Raw genomic sequence first — 27,930 nt, forward strand, 5'->3', positions numbered from 1 at the left:
ATAGAACAGCAACTAATACCTCTACATGTTATACTTTATGTTATACTCAAATAATTTTACAGTAACACGTTTTTTTCATTCGTGTAACTTTATTATCAGAATATCCATACAGCTTGCTACTCTGGATGAAGTCACAAAATACAATGCATAAACTGTTAATTGTTTCACTCTTGTGTGTGCTTATAGTTTATTTCTTACATAGATTATGAGCCACTGTATTTTGAGAGATTTACATAATATATTGTAGCCATGCATTTCAAAGAAGAGCCTGCTTATTTGACATTAAACTAACATGTATAATAAAGCAGCACTTGCAACATTTGGAAATAAAAATATTTTGATTGAGCCCTCTACATAAGCAACATTTTAATTTAGCTAAATTTTCAGCAGTCTTGCTGTTCATGTCTGCTCTGGACATTATTTTTCATTTCTGAAGCCACAGTTTAAGTAATTCATTTCTAGAATGATAATGAGAATATTTGAAAAGATGTTCATTGATTTTGTGGAGAAATTGCTTCACCTCTGGTACTGTATTAAGCAGAACAAAACTTAGCAGAGGTAGCTTTTTTTCTGCTCGCTTGTTTTAAACAAGGCACACATCTTTTACTGTTCTTGAGGAAAACTTTACACTGGGCAAATTAGCTATCCCCCATAAATAGTTATTAGATAATCTGCTAAAATATTTAGATAGAAGCTCTGGAGATTAGGTATGTAATGCTACTTCCTGTATACAAGCCTTTACATATTTTCCAGTCCTTAAAGAAAAACTGAATGACTTTGAATTCTTTCTTCAATTTGTGCTTTCAGCTAGAGAATTCAAAAGAAGCTAATGCCCTCCAATTTTATTTTTTTTTACAAAAAACTTCCGCATTTCATTCAGTGGCTCAATGAAACTTAACAAAATCATCCAACTGCGGACATAGAAAACTGCAGTTTTAAAGGAGTAACAATAAGTGAGTAGAAGAATTACAACACACAAGCTCATTAGAAAATTACGACGGTCCAAGCAAATGTAACGCTAATTCAGATCTAACTTCATCCAGAGTTACAATGACCGTGTTCTGAAACAAGTGTTTCTACTAACTTGCTTGGACCAAAGGAAATGGTAGTCGTAGAAGTCACTGCCCAAAGCGTTAAGACAAATAGATCTATTACTGTTTTCCTTTGGCAGAGGGCTATTTGAAGGTACCTCACCCACTTCAACACAAAGTTAACTGGGTAAGCAGCAGCCAGCTTCCCTGGCAGTACTGTACTGACTTGAGTTCCCTGTGCACTTAAATTCTTATCGCCGCCAAAGGCCTAAATCGTTCATGTTATCAAAGACAAAGCTGGAGTATGGAGTTGGATAGAGCTGCATGCATTTGAAGTTGAAAGTTAGAATTTGAATACATATGTTTCTTAGTATATCTATTAGCTACACAGTGTCATTTTAAAACAAGAGTAGGTGCAGTCTTTACATGCACAGCTCGAAGTTGTACCTGATTGTTAAACCACCTCTCAGTTAACTGAAGCATCCTGAGAAGCTTAATACACAAGCTTTTTGGGTATTTCCCAGGTAAATTCTTCTCTCCCAAAGTGCCCATAGCATGCTGTTTTTTGATAGATTGGCCTCTTCAAATCCAGCTCCCTAAATGAAAAGAAAAAATATATATATTCCAACATGTTTTGCGATTTAGACATACCAGAGGGACAATTAGTATTATCCCTGGAAGAAAGATGAGCTAGGCATTGTTTCCTTGCACAGCCACACAAGTTTATAGCAGCAAAAGCAGTAAGATGAAGGTTTCAATTTAAAGTAATTACAGTCAGCTTTCTTCAGATCTGTCAAAGACAAATTAATAAGGCTTTTTAAACTTTGTGATACAGAAGCACAGCAATTGGAATAAAGCTTAGGTGCAATTGTGCAAGCATTAATGTATTTTGTCTTATTTTAAGTGTACTACAGAATATTTTCCAATGCTTCTGTGCTACAAAGACAATGGTGATCTCAAAAGAAGCAAAGATGCATGAAATCATTAGAATAGGGCTTAATAGCAATTATGATTAGATAAAAAGTAAAGATGCAAGTCATGATCATTGCTTTTCAGTCTGTACTATGCAGTATATTGCAGCTATGCTAAATGGTTAGTCACAGGTATCCACACAGATGTTTCTCTTTATTTTAGATAAGGCCTGATACATTTTCCTCTATCTGTGCTTTCTTATATTTATTATTCTACTTAATGATATTTGAAAGCATGTTTAAAATAGATCATGCCTTGAAAACTGTCTTAGGAATGGCAGAGTAAGGAAAGAGGAGCAAATACTAGCAGCATAGTTAATCTATTTCAGATGGTGAAGGTATTACATATTCTCACACTTAAGGGATCATTTGTTGATCTCATGATGTACAGCAGCTAAGTCTTGTTTCAAATAACATTTTCTGCAATGTGATCACACTTTCTAAGAGCTAGAGCAGTCATTTGTACTTGACCCTAGTAGAAAGACCATCCAAATATGAGTTCTGACCAGATGAAAAGTAAGACAGCATGAAGTATTTTGATGCTTAGCTGCTCAGAACTGATAATCAGCACCATTTAAATAACTTTGAAGGTCATGGGGTAAAGCTTAACAAGGAAATACTCACTATACAATGTTCTTGGTTCTGCTTGCTTTCTTCTCCTTTTCTAATGTTTTCACCATTTCAGGGATAGGAAAATGTACTATAAAAATGTGGCATTTTTGAATACATTCAATCAAGGGAAGTGTCTGATAGTTACTGATGGTGATGAACTAACATAATTACAAAGGCACAGTGGAGTTTTAAGCTGTTAACATTTAGAAATGTTACCTAGCAACTTGAGTTGCTAAAATGCTTTGAATTATCTCAGAATACTTGCGTGGGGGGGAAGTTAGCTCTATTGTCAGTATATATGTTCAGGTAAGATCCTAAAAAGAAGTGCAATAGGTTGGTCAAACCAGAAAAACGTGTTGATAATGCTTGATTCTGAGAGCTGGCTCTCATTTCAAGGAACAAAAGAACTCCCTATTCATTCATTCAGATGTTGGCATTTTACCCCTCAGAATAAAATACAGTAAAGATTCCTATAGAATATAGACTAGAATAAACTAGATAGATAGACTAGAAAGATAAATAGACTAGAAAATAGACTCGAATGATAGGAATAGCTCCAGATGGAAAAGAGAAAAAAATCATTTAGAGCAGTTCACTCAAATAAATGTGTTAACATTAAGCTAGTTTTAAAACTAGCATTGCTGAAACTGACAAAGTGGTTCCCTGATGCATGAAATCATACTCTTGCTGGTACCTATCTCAGACTTGAGCTCCAATGCCAAATTTTATGAAGCTTAATAAGGGATGAATTCACAGTGTGATGGCTTCTTTAATAGGAAAAAAAAGAGGTGAAAATCAGCCAGGAGATTCAAAAGTTCTTCAGAACTGAGAAATTGAACCTCTAGCATTAGGTCTGTGGAAGACTGACTACAAATTTGCAACAACCTCTATCCCCTAAGGGTTCACGTAAAGAATCATATGTCTGAGTTAATCAGGAAAAGAAGAAACAGAAGGAAAAATATTAATTTAAATAACAGCTACATTGTATGGAGGTCAATCACTGCTGATAAGTACAGATCTAAATCTACTTTCCTCTTCCAGCCCTATCTCTGAGAGAACGAGATAATTTCCATAATTTCCATGCTTCTTTAAGTATAAGGACTAGTATCTGTCTAAACACCTGCTTGCTGAGGCCCAGAAATATTTCAGAAAGGTATATGGCTGAGTTGGCTGCAGGGGGTTTCCATGTCCTCACTGCCTATATGGTAGACTCAATGACTCATGCTTCTGAACACAACTGAATTTTCATTTCAAGACAGTTCATTTCATGGTGGGCTTTTTCTTTCTTCTTTTTTCCTTTTTCCTTTTTCCTTCCCCCCAACCTTCACCCCCTACCCCCCCCCCCCCCCTTTTTTTTTTTAACACAAGATATTTCAATCTCTTATCAAGGTTTATGAAAGTGTTTAAGAAATCTGTGTTCCTTTTAAATCAAATTCATTTGACTTCAAACAGGCTACGTAGGGCTGTACGACAATTAGTGACAGGGTCTCATTGCTCAGATTTTCTGATGCAGATTGCAGGCTTGAAGAAGCTAGTAACTTAAAAATGTTATTTTCTCTTCTGGGCTAGTGGCCAATATTCCCAGAAAAGCAGTGGCAAACACTAAAACATCACACTCATTTCAAAGGGACTGCTTGTGAAGTGAGGACACCAGAATCTTGCCATCTTGTGGCAGCTGTCTCACAAACTGTTACAATCTAAAGATTAAAGGCAGGGAGACCCTGTCAAATTTTAAAGGCCAGTCTTTCTGATGCCTTTCAGATAAGTCTGGGATTCGAAGGCTTACATACCCCTTAAACAGACTGTTTGAAAAACTTATTTACATCTGATATTAAATTTTAATTGTACTTTATCAAGCACACTACCACCTGGCTAATAAACTGCAACACAACACTCTACTACTGTTACTGCGAAATGTAACATTAAATAATTGACACAAGTCTCACTTACTCAGTACATCTTGTGACCAGATTTGAGATTTGGCCTTTGTATATCAGTAATGTATATCAGTATATCAGTATGTGGGAGAGGCAGCAGCAGCAATGACAGCAATATTAGACATATGATGAAGGTGACTTTTGGGAGGTTAGGAGCCAGAAACTTTAATATTAAACTGTTAAAAGAATATTAAGAATATGATTTATTTCAGCAAATACTAACAGCACACAAACCTTATGATAGCCCCAAGACGTAGATCAAAGTTTTTCTGTACAATCTCAAGCAGCTCTTCTTCAGATCTGTCTGAGGTTCCGTAATGAAACACAGAGATTGCAAGAGGATGACTCAGACCAATAGCGTATGATAGCTGTGGAAGACATGCATGTAACCCAGATGCAGTTAAAACACTCCTTCCTACATTTTGCCTCGGAGAAAGGAAATGGCTATCTCATTTATCAAGGGAAGATCACATGTACTTTTATATATATATTCCATATACATATATATATATAGGGAATATGCTTTTGCTATTTGTCCTTTTAGTTAAGTCTAATGATAGAACTAAGTTAGGCCTCTTTTTCATTAACAAATAAGCCAATAATTTTATGTCATACTAACTAAAACATAAGTAGTATCTGTGATATCATACAGCTGATCAGCCTGTAGTTCTCACCATTATTTTGGCTTTTCTGTTTTACAGGCTGGCTAGCAAGGAAACAGTGTCCATTGCAAAGCCAGCTCAATCATCAGGCTAATTGAAGGCCAGCAAGATCTTACCAAAGCATACAGCTACTACAGGGCTGAAAACACATTTCTAATTCTACTTGATACATTTTTATTTTCATTATCTTTAATCCAGACTCCAATGACTTAACAAAACCTTTGCTTTTCTGCTCTCATTCTCTTCTCTCCTCCTTTCTTAGTTTCACTGTTAATATCCAACATCTCCAAGTTTCTATTAACAGAATTAGTCTTGCCATATCTAAAGTCAGGCTTGGGAATTTAAGGAGGATCTCTCAGAGTTGTGAAACAGCAACAACATTCCCATCTGACTGAAGAATTAAGAGAATGGTGTATGTGTTCCAAAATACCACTAAAAATGTGCAGCCCAGGAAGCCAGATGTCTTCTATCACCTCAGAGAAGAAAAAAAAAAAAAAAGAAAAGAAAAAAAAAGAAAAAAAAAAAAAGATTTGCTAACTATCACTATCTTTGCTCTCCCTGTTCTGTCTGCCCTTAACTTGTCTTACTGCACATATAAAACACATGCACACCTAAAGCAAGAGGTCTTGTTCCTAATTGAGATGTCTGGCATTACATCACCATGGATGTTCTCTCTGACCCATAGAGAAAGTAAAGGGTTCTTAAACTTGTTTCTCCAGAAAAATACCAGCAAGATCACTGCTACATTTTAACATCCTGAGTTAAAGCTACTACGTAGCAGCTACTTGGAATAAATATATATATATAAGTATTGTAAAATGCCTAGACAAATCTCCATGTTTTAGCATTCAGTTTGGGTTCCAACCAATAGCATAGATGTCTAGGTGCCAATAAAACACCTCTTCCAGCTGCCAAGACTTAGGATTCCCAAAAATTCATACCAAGGAAAGAAATGCTTTTCTTCTGATGATGAAAGCTCTTCTTGTTTTAAGCTTTTAAAAATAAATAATCATATGATTGAATTTTGGTTTTAGTCACATGTAGCACCATAGTGGAATCCACTCATGGTAACCTTAAGGTATTTTCAAAGCTTAATGTGCTTTAAGATACAAACAATCTGGCTATTCAGAAGTGCAGATTACATAACCATGTCTAGACACTGCTAAGATAACTGTGACATGCAGTAAAGCGCAGTTTGAAGTGCTGGGAATGGGTGTGTATGCAGAGCATCAGCTGAATTGCTGAGGTAAAAGCAGTGATAATGCAAAGAGGTACTGGCAGCAGGGGTAGCAACACAGCTGGAGAAAAAACATTATTGAGAACACTTCCAGGTGCTTTCTGGCCTGTGTTTTGCTTCCCTCATAGGACTGACTCCTTTATACTTTTCCAATGGGATGACTCATTCTAGTATGAGTCATAATTCTTAGACTGGACTGGGACTGAGATTGCAAGCATGTATTCTGAAGGAATGGCTACACAAGGGATAGAATGTCTGTTATGGTCTATTAATTTCACAGTTGCTCTTACCTGGATTAATACTCTTTTGCAGAGACCAGCTTTCACCAGAGATTTTGCAACCCATCGAGCTGCATATGCTGCAGAACGATCAACTTTGGAAGGGTCTTTTCCAGAGAAAGCTCCTCCACCATGGGCTCCCCAACCTCCATATGTATCAACAATGATCTTCCTGCCAGTCAGACCAGCATCACTCTGCAGAACAAGCAATTGAATACTCGTGAAACACAACAGTTTATCCAATTCCATATTAGGTTATTGGGTATCATTTTGTTTTGTTATATTTTCCACAAATAAAATGTAATGTTCAGCACATCTTTTTACTTACAACTGTTTAATGAATGAGCTCTGCAGGACTGGATTATTTTTCACTAGCTGATGGTACCATCTGTTATGCAATAACTTTTGAAGACCAATAAGAATGTGGCATAACAGTACATATTACAAAAAGACTGCTGCCTGCAAATTCACAGTGTCAAAGTACTGATCAATTACTTCACTACACCTGACAAAGGTGAAGAATTTAGAAAGACAAAAGCCTAGCTGAAGAACAGATCATATGTAGCCTAACAGGTCAACAAGATCCATTTACGTACACATACTACAGAGGAAGGATTAATTTCATTGGGCTACAGTTCAGTGTTGTGTAGGACAAGAGCATTGAAATACTCTAGCTGAGTTCACCAAACAGTTCACTGATAGCACAAAAGTGATTTGGTATTTCTCCTTTCTTCTTCCTGTCTGCCTTTGTCCTTAGCAATGGAACCCAACACTTTTGCATGGTGTTTGGCCTACTTCCCACAACTTGATGAGATGTTTTAACTTATTCACACAGCAGAGAATTGCTGCCTTTCTGTGAGATTAATAAAGTTGGTGACTGCAAGGTGATAAATGAACTCAGAAAGTCAAGAAATTCCATCCTGAAAGAGCACAAATTGTATTAATCCACTAACTTTAAATATTCAAATAAATAATAGCAGAGTAACACTGATATTTATTCTTCGGTGAAAGCAGTTTTTCTACTTCACTGCAGAATAGCACACCTTGTAGTTTTGGTCCTTCCTTAAACACCTTTTACAAAACTAAAAAAAAAAGTGCAGCAAAACTTTTTACATTTTCATAGAAATGACCTGCTTATAACTTCCTAGAACCCAGAAAGCAGAACACAAGTCAGATTCTGATGAGTGCTGAGGAGCTTGGTGCATTAAGGTCTCCAATGAAATTTGTGCAGCTTTTCTGAATAATTCAAATGTGAAAATATACATATATAAAAATCCATTTATAGAAGGTGTTGTTAATTCTGGGTCTTTTTGTTTCTTTGTGTGTGTGTGTGCATTTGTTTGCTTGTTTTACTATGAAAGCACAGGCAAACTGTGTCAGATATTTCAATTTGTAACTTAAAGGCTGACTTTTTGTCGTTTAAAAATACCTTCTGGGACCAATACAGGGATTTTTACATTTGGCTATCCAAGCATGTAAAGCATTCCGTTTCAGTGCAAGCCATCCAGTACAAAATCTTCAGTAGCAGTGACTGAAGATACCTTAAAAATATTTACACTTTATTCATTAGAGGTATACCAGTGCAAGAGAGCATTTAGAAACACATGGCAAAGTTTGATCAGGCTCTCTGAATCCAAGTCTCTTTATTCTTTCTACTTTCAAAGTACCATACCTTGGGACCACCTTCTACAAACTTCTCACTTGGAAGAAGATGATAAATCGTGTCTTCATCAAGATACTTCTCTGGAATGACTTCTTTAACAACTTTTTCCATTAGCTCCTTTTGTATGTGTTGTAGAGGTACATCTGGGGCATGATGTACTGAGATCACAACTGTATGCACTCGGATGGGTTCCACTGCTCCATCACTCTCCTTGTATTCCATAGTGACCTGGAAAGAAATAAAGATACTGAATCAAGGCCAGGAATACCCTTAGAGCACACTTCTTCATGTAGAATACTAGTCTGAAAATTTAGAAAGAACTTCATAGTTCTTTTCTGTAGCAAATAATAACAATAACAATAATAATAAGTGAAGGGAAAGGGGAAGAAAAATAATATATTATTGCTGATATTTAGTATCACTGTAGGAAAAGAATGTAGAAAGTGCTAAAGCACCACTACCAAAAGTAAAGGATATTACCTGTATTTCCACATGTAGTAAAAAAAAAAAAAAGAAAAGAAAAAGAAGAAGAATCACTTCCATACAGAAGGATTCTGCCTAGGATTGCTCCTGGAAGAAGCTAAACTCATTCAGTTTTGCATGGTAAGATAACTCCAAATAGTAAGCCTCCAAAGTAAAATCAAAATAACATTTGGAGAACCCTGCTGAAATGAGTAAGTGTGGTTGATAATACGGTGAGCTGTACTCTTTGCTACCCTTTGAACAGGTTTTATATACATACAAATACATGACATTGCTCCACCTTTAGTTTTCTTGTAGTTTCTGTATGTTTCTGTATGTTTGGATACATACAGTGAGAAGAAACCAGTCTATTTACATGTTTTATGCACTGCCAACAAAAGATACAGGTGATCCACATTGCTGTACTGCTGCTGTAACAGCTGTAGCAGTATAATCCAGTACAGTTCATTTCCATAAAAGCAACAGAACATAAGAATAAAACAACATGCTGTCTTGGAAGTGTAGCATTTATGGATTTCCCTTCCTCTTCTGCAGATTTCAAAGCCTGGGAGGACAGCCTTTGAGACTGACCAAGTACACTACTGTTACAGTGTGCCTCAGTGACTCAATCTACTCAGCTCTGTAACACAGCCGTCAGTGGCTCTGATCATTAGTCCACGTATCCAAATCTGGAACCCCCAGTACAAGAAAGATAGGGAGCTGTTGGAGAGGGTCCAGAGGAGGGCCACGAAGATGATCGGGGGCTGGAGCACCTCATCTATGAAGACAGGCTGAGGGAGCTGGGCTTGTTCAGCCTGGAGAAAAGAAGGCTGCGGGGTGACCTCATTGCAGCCTTTCAGTACCTAAAGGGAGCCTACAAACGGGATGTATGGCACGTATGGAGTTTCACACAGGAACAGGCCTGTTTTGTCTGACTGAAAAACTGCTTTTTATCAATCTGAAATTCTGGAATATAGATGTTTATGCAGAAAATAAAAACAAAAACAAACAAACAAAACTTGTTAGTAATGTGTTAATCTTTCTAATCACCAGAGGAAAAGAAGCAAAGTACCAGAGTTAATTTGAAGAAAACTGTAAAGACAATGGCAGAACATCCCATATGTGTTACACACAAATGCACCTTGTGAAATCCAGCTCACCTTGGAATTTGAAAATAACACTATCATTTGTTAAACATATGTGTGTATACATGTATTGTATAAATATTACATATATATATTCCAGTTTAGTAACAGACAGGGTAAGTGACTTCTGTAGTTATTCACCATGAAAGTTTGTAAAATAATATGTATGCATTTACTTTACAAACCTGTGTTTTCCCATCTGGTCTAACCCAGGGCCATGTTCCATTTCGTTCCAGATCCTTTATCCTTGCAGTAAGCTTATGTGCCAGGAGGACTGTTAAGGGCATACATTCCTCAGTTTCATCAGTGGCATAACCAAACATCAAACCCTGCATTGAAATAAAGGGAATTAAGCCACCCATTTCCATGTTCTCTTTTAGTTTCCGCACATGTCTTTGCCACAACGTACTTTAAAATCAGCCAAATCTAGAAACAGACAGCAGTAACTTGCAGAATGAATACACCTGGAGGCATAACCAGGCTGAAATGTATCTGCATTGCATGAGAATGAGAGTTACAGAAAGGTCTGCTTCCCAAGAGTGATGTAAGCATCCACAAGATTTCACTGCAAAGGCCTAACAGACGTAAAGCTCATAGTGCCTGGTCTGCCTTTTCCCCATTCACGACAACTGAAATAATGCAGCCTGAGAGGCAGAACAGGCTACCATAGGACGTGAAAGACCAGCACTGCCATCTACTGATGAAAAGCTTAATTGCAGTTCCTACCAGTAGCGCCACAGGAAAAGCCATTTCTCTTTCCAAAGAGAAGTTAGTGATGGCTATGTCATTTCTTGTACTTGTTTGGTTGCTTGGTTTGCTTTGGTTGGTTTTAGTGCCTTGGGGTTTTTTTGGTTGTTTTTTTTTTTTGTTTTGTTTTGTTTTTGTTTTTTGCATTTCTGATGGTTAAGAGAAGACAAAGTATTTGGCTTTAATTCTTACACTTAAATTTCTGCAGTGTCCATAAAAGAAAGTGTTTGGTCCAGCTCAAATCTAACTGCTTGTACATACACTCCATTTCAGTGTCTAGAATAAAATCCCATTACCTGATCCCCTGCTCCAATGTCATCATCACTCTTGCCATGGGAGACAGCATGCTTGATCTCTTTACACTGTTGTTCTAAGGCCACTAGAACTGTGCAAGTCTTATGGTCCAATCCTAGTGAAGGAAATTTTGGGAAGTGAGGTCATATATTTCTGAGAGTTTACTATCTACTAAAGAAGCTTTTGGGGATTATCTAGTTACCTTGGCTAAGACTTTAACAAACCTAAGTAAACAACTTTCCTATACCAGAAATGGTTTTGTACTGCTAACAGAATCAGACAATATTAGAATATTGGTTTTACAGTATTAGGATCTGGGCAAGTTGCAATTGAAATGAGCTCTTTAAACTGACAGGTCAAGTGTAACTCTAGCTGCCCCACAAAAGCTTCTGATAGTGCTTACATACAGATGCCTAGGGTTCAAACCACATGTGAAAAATGTTACCAGAAATTGTTACTCTTTTGTTGTTGTTATTGCTTCAAGTTCTAGAATTGGAGAAAAATTATGCAAGTAATATATGAAAAGGGAAAACTGAAAGAAAATAGTTGTGTTGGGGATTAAATTGCTGAAATTAAGTTACCATGGGAAAATATACTATGAGTACATAAAGAATTCCCTTGGGAATTAAATTCAAGTTTTGTAGGCTTATTCGCCCCAAGGGCAAGGATCATCAAGGTTTAAGCTCTTACTATATAAACCTGCGATGTAATTGCTTTTGGATAATTGAGTAAACACTAGTTTTTCTTTATCAGAGGAGAAAGGAGTAGACAGTCTTTTGGAGAATAAGTGCTTCGTGAATATTCTACCTTCAAGTAGCTTCTTCAACATCAGCACAAAAATATGTATCAACATCCGTGCAGTTTTCCTGCAGGTTAGACGTGCATTTTGTTTCATTTTTAAGCAGATCATAAAAACAAGACTTCGGCCACATGCAGAGCAGATCCAGCAATGAATGAAAGAAGGATCTCACTCACCTTTAGAAGAGTCATCATACCCTATCCTCTTAAGGGTCTCTCTTACTATTTGTTGGTAATCTACTATAGCCCGGGATGTGATCTCACCACAAAGCAAAATCATTCCAGTTTTTGCCACACATTCTGCAAGGAAAAACAAGAAAGAAAGAAAGAAAATAAATAAATAAATAAATAATTCTACTGTTGCTATTTATACAACTGCACAAAATGATGTTGAATAAGATTCCCTAAACAAATGATTGCTTATTGAGGAAACTCAGAGAAATGTCTTAGCTTAAGTATATGTCTGTGTGCCATTACTCTTCTTTTAAACTGATACTAACATAAAAATCACTTCAATGTGGGTTCATTCAGTGCAATTATCCTATCTCCACAGTAGCCAGCAGCAAACATCTGTAAGGACAGGTCTATTATACAGAGTTGTTTCTCCACATGCTTTCCTGGTCCAGCTTCAGTTCAGGGACCTTCTAAAGCTAGAGGGATATAACTTACTAACATACGGCTTTACTAATCTTTGACAGATTTTTGCTGTACTAATTCATCCAGTTGCCTCTGGCAACCAAGAAAACTTGTATCATCTACAGCAGCCTGAAGTGGGAAGCTCCACAACTACATTACCACTTCTGTGCAGAATCATTTCATATTCCAAGCATCATTGCAGCCTTTGAATTTCATAGAATCACAGAACTGGCTGAGTTGTAAGGGACCCTTAAAGATCATCTAGTCCAACACCTCTGCAATGAACAGGGATATCTTCTCCATTTGGTGTTAAACATATAGCAATCAATCACAAAAAGTTCACCACAGCAATACAATCTATAATATACATAGCTTTATTTCATATCCCATTCAATCGTCCCTTGAGGAAAGTAGAAAAGTAGCCTAAACTACTCACTGCCAGACAGTGTGTGGCAGTGTTGCTAGTCTTCCCAGTAGTTTTATCTTCCCATAGGGACAGAGAAGTAAACAAACTACACACATTATTCAAGAGAGGCATCCATGGATTTACTTACTACCTTAATTACTTTTTCAGTTCCACTATCCCTTAACTTAATAGAAATCTCAAACACTGAGTATTACAACTGAGGACTGACTCTGTTAACAAAACAATAAGTCTTTTACGACCCCAAGATCACACCTCCAAGAGCTTGCAATGAACTCCAAACCTAACCTACTACACTTGTGATTATGTGTGCTCTTTTTCCACTTACATAAGCCTACACTGAATTTCATCCTTCAATTTTACCATCCAGTCATCATCTCGTTTGAATAATTGCATTTGCCTTCAAAACTAAGTTTTACAGGCAGGAATATACTATAAAATTGCACAACCATGGACTGCAGTATCACAGAAAGGTGACCAAACTAACATTAATTGACAATTTAGGTTAGACAATCCATATAGGCAGTTAAGAATACAGTACAGGGCAACCTTTCTCTGTTTGCAAGAAGAATATTGAACTACACTCAACTACCAAGCTATATGTATCCCACATGATATCTCTGGATGACACCATGACCATGATAATACAGTAGCCCTAAATGAATACAGTACATCAAACCTAAGCAGTGGTAGCACAACAGCACAGAGTATTCTGGTACCATTATTTTCACACTCAGTTCTGTGCTCATTGACCAGCAATTATTTTCCTATCTGCCTCACCATAGCAGGCCACTTATGTTTGTGAGACATGTATTGCACTGTGATTCCTCTGCTGGGAGAAGAGACCTCGTATTTCAGGCATGAGGAGAAGAAGAACACTCTCAATTCATTCTGTTTGCTCCCTACCTAAAGGGAAAGCCTTACTGAAAGAACACAGAGTCATGGATCTTGGGGCTGAGAAATGCCAAAATAAGGCTCCACTCACACCAACAGTCCCTACAAACTCTCCTAGGCCCATTGCAGGCCCAGCAAATCTTGATAATGATGAAGGACTTCACAGCATGAAGATGTTATTTTAGAATCATAATAGGAATGATTCATCTTGCTACATTTGCTTTTCATTTTTACCAAAATTTAATGCAAACTAAAGAAAATGCTGCTCAGGAACAGCACTCTACCAGCAACAAATACCTGAGCCTCAGCAACACCCCATCTGCTCTATCCAAGACAAATTTACCATATAAGGTTTGGAGCTCCTTACGGGGAGATTGATTTCTTGTTTAGGCCTCCCCAAAACAACATTTTGAATTAAACTACTGGGCAGAAAATTCAATTTTCTCTTTTGTACTGTCATGGTTTATAATTAGCAAAGTTTTTCTCTTGATTCTGATTTGTTGGACACATTGGGAAAGATCTTTTATACTCAAGAAACCATTTGACTTCATTTAATCAGGCAGGAAGCAGAATACTTACTTTGCTTTAGCTGTATGCTACTTGCACTCCTTATTGCTTTGACTTTACTGTTATGTTATATGTTGACAGTACATAAACAGGCCAGCTCCCTCCTGCCACAATGAGGCATTGCCAGTTTAACAATTCAGAAATTCACGTGCAGCTAGCTAATCATACAAGTCCAAGCAGCAAATAAAATTCAGAGAACTATAGGCAATCTTTTTCTACTGATGGGTTGAATTTAACTTCAACATCTCCATAAATCTACAATTCATATTTATGTAAAATGCAGTGTTACAGGGACTTACCTCTTACAAAATGCTTTGAGATTTTGGGTGGGTTTTTTTGTTGTTATTGTTGTGGTGTTTTTTTTTTGTTGTTTGTTTGTTTTGTTTTGTTTTTTCCCAAGAAGCTTTGAGATTAATCTTGATCAACTAAACAGAAATTCTAAGTTTCACTCAGAAACTGCTTTCTCCCCTCCCAGCCACTGAATTGAATCAAATGGTGTATATGGCCAGATTTAATAATGTAATACCATATTAAAATACTCTGATTCCATTTAGAAGTTTTAACATAGTTGGTTTTTTTTGTTTGGTTGGGGTTTTTTTAGTTGTTTTCATTTTTGTGAGGGTTTTGTCACTGATGGTTGTTTGTTTGTTTGTTTGCTTTTCACAGCTGATTACAGAAATCAGGCATTTACCTATGTAACCATATTACATTTTAGCCTTTGCTTTGGTAAGACAAACTGATCATGTTTCTCACATTGCTTATGGTATGTTTTCAGTCCTTGTCATTATCACAGCATTTGTCTTACCGTCTTCCAGCTTTCCAGCACAACTTCCTGCAACACTGAAATATGTCTTCATCAAGTCTAATATGTATGCTAAACTCTTACTCTCACTGTTCATATCTATGCAACAAGATGTTATAGACCAAGTGTCACATTAGACCACTGTCTCACTGCTCCAGCTATGGCCTCTATGACTTGTCCCATGAAAGTAGTGACTTTGCACTCAGAGTTCTTTAGAAACATTCCCATTCTGTATTCATTCCAATCCTAGAGTAAGTCCTTAGCCTCTAGAAACAGAGATGTGGCTAGTGACAATATCCAGTGTAGAATACAGGCAGACTTAACAGAAAGTCACCCCAAAAAATACAAGTCCATTTGATCAGAATCACACCCAAACAAACTGTGCATTTACCTTCCTGTGAGCCAAGGGCATCACCCTGGTTCTGTAAAAGCATAGTATGTATCTATTTAGCACTTCTGGATTTTATAATACATTTTACTCAGTAACCTGGGAAATACATCCTCATACACACTGTTTCTCAATTCTCTTTTTCCCTAGTTTTCTTAAACTCCTCATAATCATTAGCTCTGTTATCCCCAGTTTTCTCTGACAACAATGACTTCTTCTGAGCAGTTTTCTACATTTTATCATTTCTAATTTGTAGTAAAATACTCTGTATTCTTTTTCCTGTTTATGCCTTGCAGTCTTTTGCTCTCCCTTCTCCTCATAGTTAGTATGTAAGTGCTGGCCATTGGCTAACTGAGGAAGAACTGACTGCCAGCCAATCACTGTAAGAATTTTGGATGACAGGACATTTTTAGCAACATGGATTACTTGTTGCACTTCATCAATCTGTTTTTATGTCTGCATTGTACTTACCACAGGCAACCTTGGCATCTGGATCAATACTGAGATGAGCATCTAGAACAGCATCACTTATCTGATCACACATTTTGTCTAGAAGACAAAACAAAAGAAAAAAAGATGCAACTTTTCTATTTTGTGATAAAAACTGAAAAGTGATTTCTTAACAACATTTCATATCCAGCAGCCAGTACGTCACTGTTTATGGAGCCAAGAGCCAATTTCAGCAACTTAAAATCTGAATCTGTCCTCTCCTGTTTCCACAACTTCTCCTCAAGTTAATCCGAACAGACATATTACATATCATCTGCAAGGACAAGCAGCCTGCCAGGTGAAGGCACAAAGACAAAGCCTGTGAAGGCATTCTGGAATATTAGTTTCAGAAAGTGTATGAAGTATCTCCTGAATACATATTTAACCCATGCTCTTTCAGTAGTTCTTACCCTCCATATTGCATGCTAGTAACTGTTGGAGATTTGCATTTAAGATATCATTTATCCTTTTGCTACCCCCAGTGAGGGTCTCTGAGATCTCATGTGTCTACATTTTTTAAGGAAAGAAGTAGGTGTTGTTCTTCCTACAAACAGGTGTGTTAGATTGAAGCCCACTCTTGCAATAATGCACAGCTCATTTGAGTTTAGAAAGCATTGGTGAAAAATGTTTTTACCAATTCTGCCTATAGTACCTACTACTTAATGAAGAAGTAAAACATGAATGTGCCATAATTTTCTTTTCACTAGGACAATTGTGTGTTGTTTAAATTAAGTGAACAGATTAAGGGACAAATTGAGATTCTTGTCTCCTCAGGGTAACCGAACCAGATAAAAGCACATTATGTTGCTTCTGAAGAAGTACATATTTAAAATATTACATATCTGCAGAATCAGTGTGAGAAATATGCATTAATCTTGACCCACTATCATTAAAAAATACCTTCAGCAGTACAGCTACACAGCTGGATCTACAGTATTACATCAGTGAGGTATTTTTATTGTTTGCAAGAACCTATATAATTATCTATGCAATTGTCAGTCTAAAATAACTTTTCAAGTGAGAATACTACTACATGTTCTGGTAAACTAGAGGACCCAAAGAGAAAGTAATGAAGGAGCATAATTGAATATACTCCTTAAATTACTTTTTGCTTTTAATCTACTTTGGAAGCAAACAAGCATCAGAATGAAATTACAAAATAAGAGGAGAGCTATTCTATACCCCAAAACATCACAGAATCATGGAATCACAGGAGTTGGAAGGGACCTCTGGAGATCACCAAGTCCAATTCGCTGCCAAAGTAAATTCCATAGAGTAGGTTACACAGGAAAGCACGAGCAAAAAGCCTGCTGTGATACATTTCTATACTTGATATAGAAAGCAAGCCAGACATAGAGACAGCCACCAATTGGTTTTTCATCCAGAACAAGCAAAATAAGTGTCTCTAAGTTTCAGAAAGTACAAACAGTTTGTGGAAGATGGCTTATTGTGGATAACATGTGCAATTTTTATTTTCCCATATATGTCACCATTACAAAGAAAAATCACTGAGTGATGGAAGGTGATGAAGGACCCAGGGTGGTGCCTAAATACATACAGCAATGGGCAGTGTGGTCATTGACCAAAGGGTTGTGGTATCAACCAGAGATGAATGTGACCTCACTGACCTTTGTGTACAAATTTAGTTGCCAGTAGAGACCAGCATGGACTTATGCCTGGATGGTAGTTGAGCACAGCTGCAAGTCTTGGAACAATGGGTCAGGTTGTGCTGTAGGGCTGTCAGCAGCAGTTCTTGGTGCTCATCCCACAGCATCTCTAGTGTTTCCCTGGCCCTATCTGACTCCAGGAGCCAGGATGCACCTGCAGGAGCAGAGGAGAGCAGCGTGGGAAACACAACCCTCAGGATGGTCACAGGGAGCTAGGGCTGGAGAGTCACTGCTGCCTGCCCTGGGAACAGCAAGTGACCATGGTCTTCTGCTTTCTTTTGCAGTCTGTGACACTTCCTGCGGCTGCAGTGCCAGAGAGGCAAGGAGATTCCTAATCTCATCTCTCCCCAGCTCACTGCACAGCCCGGGGACATGGAGGTGCCTGTGGGTACAGTTGGTATGATGTGACCTACTTATACCTGTCTCCCCCAGCTTTGCAATGGCTGTTTGCTCTGCTGGGTAAAGAAGCAGACGAGATGTGCCATATGTGGGCACAATATAAAGACCATCCAATACTCAGTGAGGTTGGAAAATAATTCACAGAATCATAGAATCTACAAGGTTAGAAAAGATCTCCAAGATCATCCCATCCAATTGTACACCTATCACCAGTATTTCCCACTTTCCTCAGCACAAAATCTAAATGTTTCTTGAACACCTCCAGGGATGGTGATTCCACCTGGCCTGGGCAGGCCATTCGTGTGCCTGACCACTCATTCAGAAAAGTACTTCCTAACGTCCAATCTGAATCACTCCTGGTGCAACTTGAGCCTATTCCCTCTAGTTTCATTGTTACTTACATGGGAGAAAAGGCCAACACTTATCTCACTACAACCTCCCTTCAGATAGTTGTAAAGAGCAGCAGGGTCTCCCCTGAGCATCCTCTTCTCCAGACTGAACAATCCCAGCTCTCTCAGCTGCTCTCCATAAAGCCTGTGCTTCAGACCCCTCACAGCTTTGTTGCCCTTCTCTGAACACGCTCCAGGGTCTCAATGTCTTTCTTGTAGTGAGGAGCCCAAAATTGAGCACAGTACTCAAGGTGCAGCCTCACCAGTGCTGAGTACAGAGCAATTATCACCTCCCTGCTCCTGCTGGCAGCACTATTTCTGATACAAGTCAGGAACCCTCTGGCCTTCCTGGCCACCTGGGCACACTGCTGGCTCATGTTCAGCTAAGCATCCATCAACACCCTCAGGTCTGTTTGTTTCATACAATCTGCCCCAAGCCTGGAGCACTCCCTTGAGTTGTTGTGGCCAAAGTGCAGGACCTGGCACTCGGTTTGGCTGAACTTCATCCCACTGGCCTCAGCCCAGTTATCCAGCCTGTCCATATCACTCTGTAGGCCTTCCTTTCTCCAGGCAGATTGACACTTCCAGCCAACTTGGTGTCACCCGCAAACTTACTGAGGGTCCACTGAATACCCTCATCCAGGTCATCAATAAAGATACTGACTGGGACAAGTCCCAGCACTGACCCCTGGGGAACACCACTCGTGACTGGTACCAGCTGGATGTGACTGTGTTTACCACCATTCTCCAGCCTGGCCATCCAACCAGTTCTTTACCCAGCAGAGAGCACATCTGTCCAAGCCAAGGGCTGCCAATTTCTCCAGGAAAATACTTGGGAGACAGTTCAAAGGCTTTGCTGAAGTCTAGGTAGACTACATCAACAGCCTTTCCCTTGTCCACCAGGTGGGTCACTTGATCATAGAAAGAGATCAGGTTGGTCAAGCAGGACCTGCCCCTCATGATCCCATGCTGGCCCATATATGTTGTGTGATCACACTCAAGATGATCTGCTGCATAACCTTACCTGACACTGAGGTCAGGCTGACAGGTCTGTAGGTCCCCAGATCCTTCTTACAACCCTTCTTGTAGATAGGAATCACAGTGGCAAGCCTCCAATCCTCTAGGATCTCACCAGTTGACTATGCATACTGGTAGGTGATGAAAGGTGGCCAGGCTCTCACTTCCACCAGTTCCCTCATTACCCTTGGTGGATCCCATCCGGCCCTATGGACTTGTGGCAGTCAGTCTCTTTCCACCTGAATCATGAGGGGTTTATTCTTCTCCCCATCCGAGATTTCCAGGTCAGGGGGTGGAGTACCCCAAGGATAAGTGGTCTGACTTTTAAAGACAGATGTAAAGAAGGCATTGAGAACTTCAGCCTTTTTCTTATCATGAGTGGTCATTTTCCCACCGCATCCAGTAAAGGACAGAGGTTCTCCTTAGCCATCTTCTTACTGTTAATATATTTGTAAGAAAGTTTTTTGTTCTCTTTTAGCTCAACATCCAAGTTGAATTCAAGCTGGGCTTTTGCCTTTCTAATTTTCTCCCTGCATATCTTAACAATTTCTTTGTACTCTCCTTGAGTTGCCTTTCCCTTCTTCCACAGGAGGTAGGTTCTTTTCTCCTCTTGGAGACTCAGAAAAATCTCTTTCATCCACGCAGGTTTTCTTCCCCACCAGCTCATCTTGCTGTTCCTGCAATTTTAAGACTTCCTTCCTGAGGAGCAACCAGTCTTCCTGGAACCCTCTAACCTTCAGGACTGAATCCCAAGGGACTCTCCCTACCAGTGAATAGTTCTTATTCCACCCTCCAGAAGTCCAAGGTAGAAGTTTTGTTGCCCATCCTCCTGACTTTACCAAGAACCGAGAACTCTGCCATTTTATGGTCAGTCTGCCCAAGACAGCTCCCAACCTCCACATCTCCCACCAGTCCTTCTCTGTCTGTGAACAGCAGACCTAGTGTGGCACCTCATCTTGTAGGTTCTCTTACCAGCTGCATCAGGAAGCTATCTTCCATGCACTCTAGAAACCCCCTAGACTGCTTTTTCTGCACTGTATTGTATTTCCAACATGTATCAGGGAAGTTGAAGTCCTCCATGAGACTTGAGGGCTGGCAATCATGCAACTTCCCCCAGCTGCTCATAGAACACCTCATCTGTCTCTTCATCCTGGTTAGGCAGTCTATAAAAGACCCCCACCAGGATGTCTGCCTTGTTGGTCCTCCTCCTGATCCTTACCCATAGAGATTCAACCTCTATGCCCCAAGTTCACCAACATCAAAGCACTCTAACACAGAGAACTACATCATCCTTGTCTATCCTCCTTCCTTGCCTATCCCTTCTGAAGAGCTTATAGCCATTCATTGCAGCGCTCCAGTCATGGAATTGATCTCATCATTTTTCATTATGGTAACTAAGTCATAGTTTGCCTGCACCACGGCCTCCAGATTCAGGAGTTTGGAAGACTAACCTCAACCTCTTGGTCTGCCTCTGGGAAAAAAAAAAATAAATTTAATAAAACAGAAAGAAAAAGTCTGTAATTCAATGCAAAGTTCAAGGCTCACAATTAAATTAACACAGGAACCATAGAGTAGTACCTTCCAACATACTCTAAAAGCAAATAAATACGAAAAATGCCAACCTGTTACTTAGAATGTACGAACCTTTGTGCCATCAATACCATTTCACTGAGGTATAAACTAAAAACTGGCTTAGAGTGGACCACAGAGAGAGTTCCTGCCTGTACTGGGTTCTTTGGTGATGTCATCCCAGATGCAGAACCTTGAACTTGTCTTTATAAAATTTAATGCAGCTCTTGCTTGACTACACTTCCAGCCTAGTCCTAGTCTCTGTAAGACAGCTCTCCCTTCTGGCATGGTCACTTTATCATCATTATTAATTTCAGATATTTTTTTGCAAATATTCTACAGCATGGGGCCAAGTATTGATCCCTGGCAGATTCCACTTGTGCCAGCCTGCATGAAAACAACTGACCACTACCCTCCGAGTAATGTCTGTTGGCCAATTTCCATCTCCCAGACTATATATCCCCTCTACATCTAGCCAGTTTGCCAAGGATGAGACAGTGGGAAACAGTGTTGTGCTGGATCTTCCTAGGTGCCTGCTTCATTTGTTTACAATATTCTCTAAGTGGATTCATTCCATTACTTTCACACAGTTTGAAGTGAGAATAATGGCCTCATAGTTTCTTGTATCCTCTTTTGGGCCCCTCATGTAAATGGGTGTGACACATGCACTCTAGCCTTACTGAAATTTCTTGCTAGTATGTTTACTTACAAGATCAGAAACATGGTCAGTTACGTAAGTATATTGTACCATACTGATAAAAACTGACCAGTTTGAAGATCCAAGGGCACAAGATGAAAGACAGAAACATGTAGTTACAATTTCAGACCCAGAAATTATTTTTTCAATCCAGCATAGAATCACTAATGTCAAATTCCAAAATTTATTGATCAACAGCCCTGAGGAAAACAAGGTCCTGTAAGTGTGACAGGGATTCTAAACACACAGTCTGATAGTCAAGCAAGGAATGGCATATCCTGGAAGAACTGATAAGTTTTATTGCCTTCAGTTACTTGCCCCATTACAACATACAGCATAATGTTCAAAAGCAAACAAGTGGTTGCAGTCATTCTTGATATGATGCTACATGTAGCAGTGGTCTTGCAGCTCTTGGGCTGTTCAGATAGGACTGAGCAGACATGGGATACTATAATAAATGCTCTCACACTATGCAATTCCCACATAAGGAATAGGATTCATAAGAATAAACATACACAAGAAAAATCACCTGCAACTATTCAGTGTTTGAGATCACCCTTATGTACTCTCTCTTATGCTTTTTGTCATTTATTTTATTATGGCAAAATAAAAAGGTAGTGTTACTTTTAGTCTTAACATTAAAATCTTCCATTTTAAGGTTAAAATAAAAATGTATAGATGTTGCAGCCTTTACTATAAATTTAAATCACTAGTATTTCTGATGGAAGCCTGAACTTTCTCTGCTCCATTAGTTAATAGATCTTCTAGATGCACATTTGTCTAAATAAAACTGTGTGAAAAATGCCTGAACTTAAAGAACAGCAATTAGAGATCTGGTATTATCTTTCAGTCCCAGAAAAATACAGTGATTTTTGAACTACCTACAGCATATTCAAACTTGCACTGAAGAGAGCAATTTGGCCAAACAGCCATATTTAGTATTTACAGAAGTATATGGAAGGCAGCTCTAATGAAAACCAATGCTTAGTATTTCAAACATCTCAGAAGTTCAGAGTTAAAGATGTGAAAGATACATTTTTTTCACTGAAACTGCAATTAAAATCAATGTCCAGTATATGTAGAAGCTCTAAGTCTACTGTACACCTCCGTGCTTCTTCCTCTCAAGTAGAAGTTCTAAGTTGTCTACACCAGACTATTCTGCATATTAAACAAATAAAACAAATTCTTCTCAAGGAAGTAAAAACACTAATCAAAATAATTAATTGGTTCTTTCTTTTATTCTTTATGGGAGCTAGGACTCAACTTTCATCACACAGATTATTCAGTGCAAGTATTAATAAAAGCAAAAATTTGGTCAGTATTTTGACTTACCAGAATGTCCTTCTGCAACAGATTCTGAGGTAAAAAGAAACCGTTTTTCTTTTTTTGAGGCATGGCTTGACATGACTTAATATTTTCAGCGAGCCTGCAAATGAGAAAGACCTAAAACAACTACAGAACAAGCCGAGACAGAAGACCAGGTGGAAAGGTTAATGTATATATGAAAGCAGCTGACGCAATAGCTTCCGCATGTTTGTTCCTCGGAAGATTAAGACTGATCTTTGTGAATTTTAAAACACACCACTACAGAAACTCATAAGACTTTAATGTTTGGATAACCTTTGTCCTCTTAAACTCTGCAGAAGCGTTAAATGCAAAGATAGCTAAGCCAGAGTTGAACACCTTTGTACATATCCCAAATCCTTCATTCTTCCCTTCTTCTAAGTGCTAAGTAAAAAGCACTTCAAGATGGCAAAAAGCAATGAGATTTATTTCTAAGGGCAAATGAATTTTTCTCTTAGACATAGTATCTACACATTGTACTTAGCTTTTGTAATGAACTGTGCAGAAACATCTCCCTTTTATGTGAGAAGTTTATAAGACCTCGGGGTGGTGAGCTGTCCTTCCCTAATAGTATTTTTGACAGTAGGTAAGTGAAGAGCTATACAGTAATCACTGCACATTCTGTAGAGCCATCCGCAAAGGCAATGCTCATTATAACCTACCTTAAATTCTGAGAATAAAATCCATACTCCTGCCCCAAACATAGTAAATTTGTCAACAGTCAGACTTTCCCATCTCCTTTTACAGAACTCTTTTCTCCTACTGTTTTCTTTAATGTAGAGATGAACTGCAAAACAGAAGGATTCAAAGTGTCTAAACAGAGAAGAACTCTGCTCCTCAAGAAGCTCTGTGTTACATTAGCTTATTTTAGGATGCATTGCAGTAGCATAATGGAGCACCCAAGTAAAATGCAGCATCACAAATTACTTAGGAAACAACAGCAGGTGCGTTTGGCCTTGAAAATCCCCATACCACTGAGCAGTTCTATGCTGCTACAATTCATTGTGTTGATCTTGGGTCACAAATCAATTGCCACTTTCAAAAATGCTGTTCCATGATGTAGGCATAATACACACCAAAGGGAAAGGCATTGAGATACAGGTGGAGCACTGCAACTCTAAGCCATACTGGCTGTCATGAACAAAAAACATTACTCACCAGCCTACCAGCAAATGTCTCAAAGAGATGTGTGTTGATTCTACGAAGACTGCTGATAAGAATCAGTGTCTTCCACCTCAGGACACTTCCCGCTTACAAGGCAGGTATGGTAGCAAAAGCAGTAATAAACACAAAACACTTAGACAAATGAACCAAAATCAATCTTCTTACACAGCACGGGGTTTTACATTGTGGTATGCTTGTTTCTTCTGTAACTTGTATATTTTATGTTGTAATATAGGTACGTTCCAAAAACTGTGTATCAGATTTCCAGAAACAGTAACTGTACAGGTTTTTAGCAGTGAGCATGAGGCCTAACACAACCTTTCACTTTGGAGATGATAAAATAGTTAGTTAATCTTGAGTTAAGCTCACTCATACAAAAGTAGGATTAAGCAAAATTGTCTTTCAGTTGCAAAGATGAATGGAAAAAGTGCTGCCTAGCTGTGATAACTCAAGTGGTAGCTGGTATGCTACAATGAGCCAGCCACCCCAGGAAAAAATCACCATTCTGCTGAAAGCAGAGTGATAACAAAAGAGGTAGTGGCAAGAAACTCATTTTGGCTTTTTATTTGTTTAAATTTCTGTTCTCATTTTAATAAATCTTATGGGGCAAAAGTTTTTGGTACATAACAGTAAGGAGCACCTATTCTCAGAAGGACAATTGCTCACGTCTGTGTGGAGAGCAATAAAAAGAAATACTTTAAACCACAGGTAATTATTATCAGAAACACCATATGACCATTAACTCACTTACTTAATTGTTTCTCTTTAGCTTCAAAGAGTACATTAGAATACTATATGAAAATAAACTGATCATACAGAGATTTATGCCCTTGAAGGATATCACTTCTGTGCCATACTCTTTGAGCTCAAGTTGCATGTTATACAAAGCACTTCATGCAAAGCAAATAGAAATGCTCACATGAACTCTTCTATAATGAATTTATATTATTCTGCACTCTACAATTCTTATGCATTACTTTGTGGTTTATACAGTTTCCATTCAACATATGCTTCTTGGCTTGCTTTACAATGCATAACATTGCATATACTCCGACTCCATCCATGAATACTTATGGTGGAAAAAAAAAAATGTACAGAGTATAGTTAACTTTCATTAACCTTTTTAAGGAAAAATCCAAAAGATCATGGGTAAAAGAGAACCAGAGCACAAGGAGGAGGTGCCAGGACAGGAGATATGCAGGGGCAGGAGGATGCTGGAGAAAAAAAAAGGAAGCACAAGAAAAGTTGCCTGAACGAGGCTAGTGCAAAGAGACACCCATGCAGCACAGATGCATAGAAGACAGCAGAGGAGAAAGTATACCTTCAGAGGGATCACAGACAATGGATGGGTCCCGTTTCAGAGCTATGGAGTATAAAACACCCAATGGGCTGATGTCAGGAAGCAGTGAGAAGCGTCCACTGGGAAGATGAAGCATCTTTTCTACGTGTTCTTTTGTTTTTATTATTTTTTTCAATACCAGAATCTGTAATTGAAAATTTGAGATGTGGCAATAAATCAAGACAAATTTCCTGCAACAAACCTGTTCTGTTCTGAGTAAAGTTTTGTTTTATACTGCAGATATCACAGACAATATTTATTACTAGCAAATATGTTCTAGCAACAGCAACAGCTTCTGTAGGAGTCATTTTCATTTGCCTCTTCACCAAGCATAAAAAACACTACTGATGTCACCAAGTTCAGAAAACTGCAATGAAAAATGGAGAGACCTTTTTTAAAATGAAATCATTTCAGTAGCTTCACTTTCAATGGTTTGCTCTGCAATCCAGAATCTCAAAAAGAAATTACTACTAGAGCCACAGAACTGAAGTCCAACTTCAGTTCCCAGCTGAAGTCCACACATTGGAGTTTGCTTGTGTTTGACACATTATCTCAGTATTTCAGCCAAAGGCCTGTCCCATTTTGTGTTACAAACTTATTTTTGCTGCAGTCCTGCTATTTTCTTTCGCCATCTGTAGTTTAGTTGAACTTTACTTCAACTTGCTTGTTAAAAGAAATTCAGTTTTCTGAGATTTCACAGTTGAACCATCCCATGCTACAGAGGACAGGTAAGTTCTTTGATGGATCCTCAGCAGAATGAAGAACGGCCATAGGACTGTGGTTACAATTAGAGCTTCATTATTACACAAAAACTTTAGTGATCAGCATACCTTACTGCTATCTACAATTTCTAGCACTTAGCTTACAGTTAACATAGAATTCCTAGTAATTACCATCGCTATCTAATTACGTAGAATTCTTAGTTACTTGGACTTTTCAGTCACCTGGACACCCTGCAGATCATGTGTCAAATTCTCAATAATCAACACACAGTACAATAATTACAGGTTACACTCAGGCTTTACCTAAAAGAACACACGTCACTCAGTCCTCAGAAGTAGATGATTGTGGAGGTGTCCATGGCCACTTAGTGATCACAGGTTTTACTGTCCAGCAGCAGTTCTAGCCCCAGCCCTTAGACATGGTGCTGCTTCATTTTGAAGGTAATATTTCACATGCTCTTATGGCATCCCTACTCTGTGACAGCTGTCACTACATGCTGGTGGCCCCAGCATGTAAGTTTTGATAACAACTGTGGGCTTAATCACACCACCAACAGGAAGCTTGCCTGTCAACATCCTGGCACTAGAAATGGAGAGACAGAAAGCTGGCAGGGGGTGATATGTTACTAGCCTGTTTACGTATTGTGGTTGCTTGCTAAACTTATTACTGTGGGTCAGAGCCAAGGAGTACCAATCCCAAATCACCTACCTGTCTCAGGAAACTTCAGCAGAACATATGCTATTCTAACAGACAAATTTACTCACAGTCTTCTCTTTAGGCTGTTGCTTGCCTTCCCAAAAAAACTCCAGAGGTGATTCCCTAGATTCCTCTTTGCTAACGCTCATGACTAGCCTGTTCCAGTTCCTGACATGAGTCTTCCACGAGTACGCATTAGAAACCTGCTGCCCATTCCCCACCTTTGCAGCTTTCTTCTCTGGCCTGAGTGCAGACAAGATTGTCAGGTTCTTTTTTCCTACTCTTCTTTCCAGAAAGAATGCATGTGACCATCTCAGGGTGATCAGTTGTGGAATATAGGTAGGCTTGAAAGCTAACTTCCACCAGTTGTAAAAACACCACAGCAGAGCCTGGGACGCAGCTGAATAACTCACAGGTTCTTCTATTTATTGCCTAAGACCATACTATCTTATTTCCAATGTCTACCAACTCACTTGAATGCCAGATTTCAGCACTGCGAGACCTTTTAGCACGGACATACTTTGTGTGCTACTTAGCTTCTCCACTTCTCCAGCCCGAGCATCCCAGCCGGGGCAGCACTGCCATCAGTCCTTGCTGACCCCTGGAGGGAGCGCATCACTCCGTGTTCTAGCCTTCAGCCCTCGAGCTGCCCACGCATACATATATGCTGATCTCCTCTGCTCCGGGCTGAGAGCACCAAGGGACAGCAGTTGCACCGCACACATCTTCCTCTCCAGACCCTTCACCATCTTCGTATCCCTTTTGGATGCATACATTTAAGTCCTCCTTACACCGTGCCGCCTAGACTGCACAAAGCACGCGAGGCGAGGCGGCACCAGGACGGGGCGGGGCGATCCCCGGGGAGGCTGCAGGGCTCCGCCGGCCGGAG

The 27,930-nt window shown here is 39.0% G+C and overlaps 1 protein-coding gene across 3 annotated transcripts; it reads right to left on the reverse strand.

Annotated features, from left to right (window-relative positions):
• Positions 1-77: 77 nt before the first annotated feature.
• LOC116239303 (S-adenosylmethionine synthase-like) lies at positions 78-27,926 on the reverse strand. 3 transcript variants are annotated; one of them, XM_090130868.1, is made up of 12 exons: positions 26,648-27,926; positions 25,605-25,767; positions 23,782-23,906; positions 23,108-23,201; positions 16,020-16,097; positions 12,015-12,137; positions 11,042-11,154; positions 10,184-10,327; positions 8,401-8,619; positions 6,741-6,923; positions 4,786-4,919; positions 78-1,627 (listed from the first exon to the last, which is right to left on the reverse strand). In XM_090130868.1, the coding sequence occupies exons 4-12, from the start codon at positions 23,178-23,180 to the stop codon at positions 1,525-1,527; spliced, it is 1,170 nt and encodes a 389-aa protein (XP_089986994.1). In that variant the 5' UTR covers positions 23,181-23,201; positions 23,782-23,906; positions 25,605-25,767; positions 26,648-27,926; the 3' UTR covers positions 78-1,524. The 3 variants fall into 3 exon arrangements, with proteins under 3 accessions (XP_089986994.1, XP_089986995.1, XP_089986996.1); XM_090130869.1 differs by lacking the exons at positions 25,605-25,767; positions 26,648-27,926 and having other exon boundaries at positions 23,782-25,029; XM_090130870.1 differs by lacking the exons at positions 23,108-23,201; positions 23,782-23,906; positions 25,605-25,767; positions 26,648-27,926 and adding an exon at positions 19,517-19,829.
• Between the last annotated feature and the right edge of the window lie 4 nt (positions 27,927-27,930).

Source organism: Phasianus colchicus, chromosome Z (genome assembly GCF_987193195.1).
Source record: "Phasianus colchicus chromosome Z, bPhaCol1.hap1.1, whole genome shotgun sequence".
Lineage (NCBI taxonomy): Eukaryota > Metazoa > Chordata > Aves > Galliformes > Phasianidae > Phasianus > Phasianus colchicus.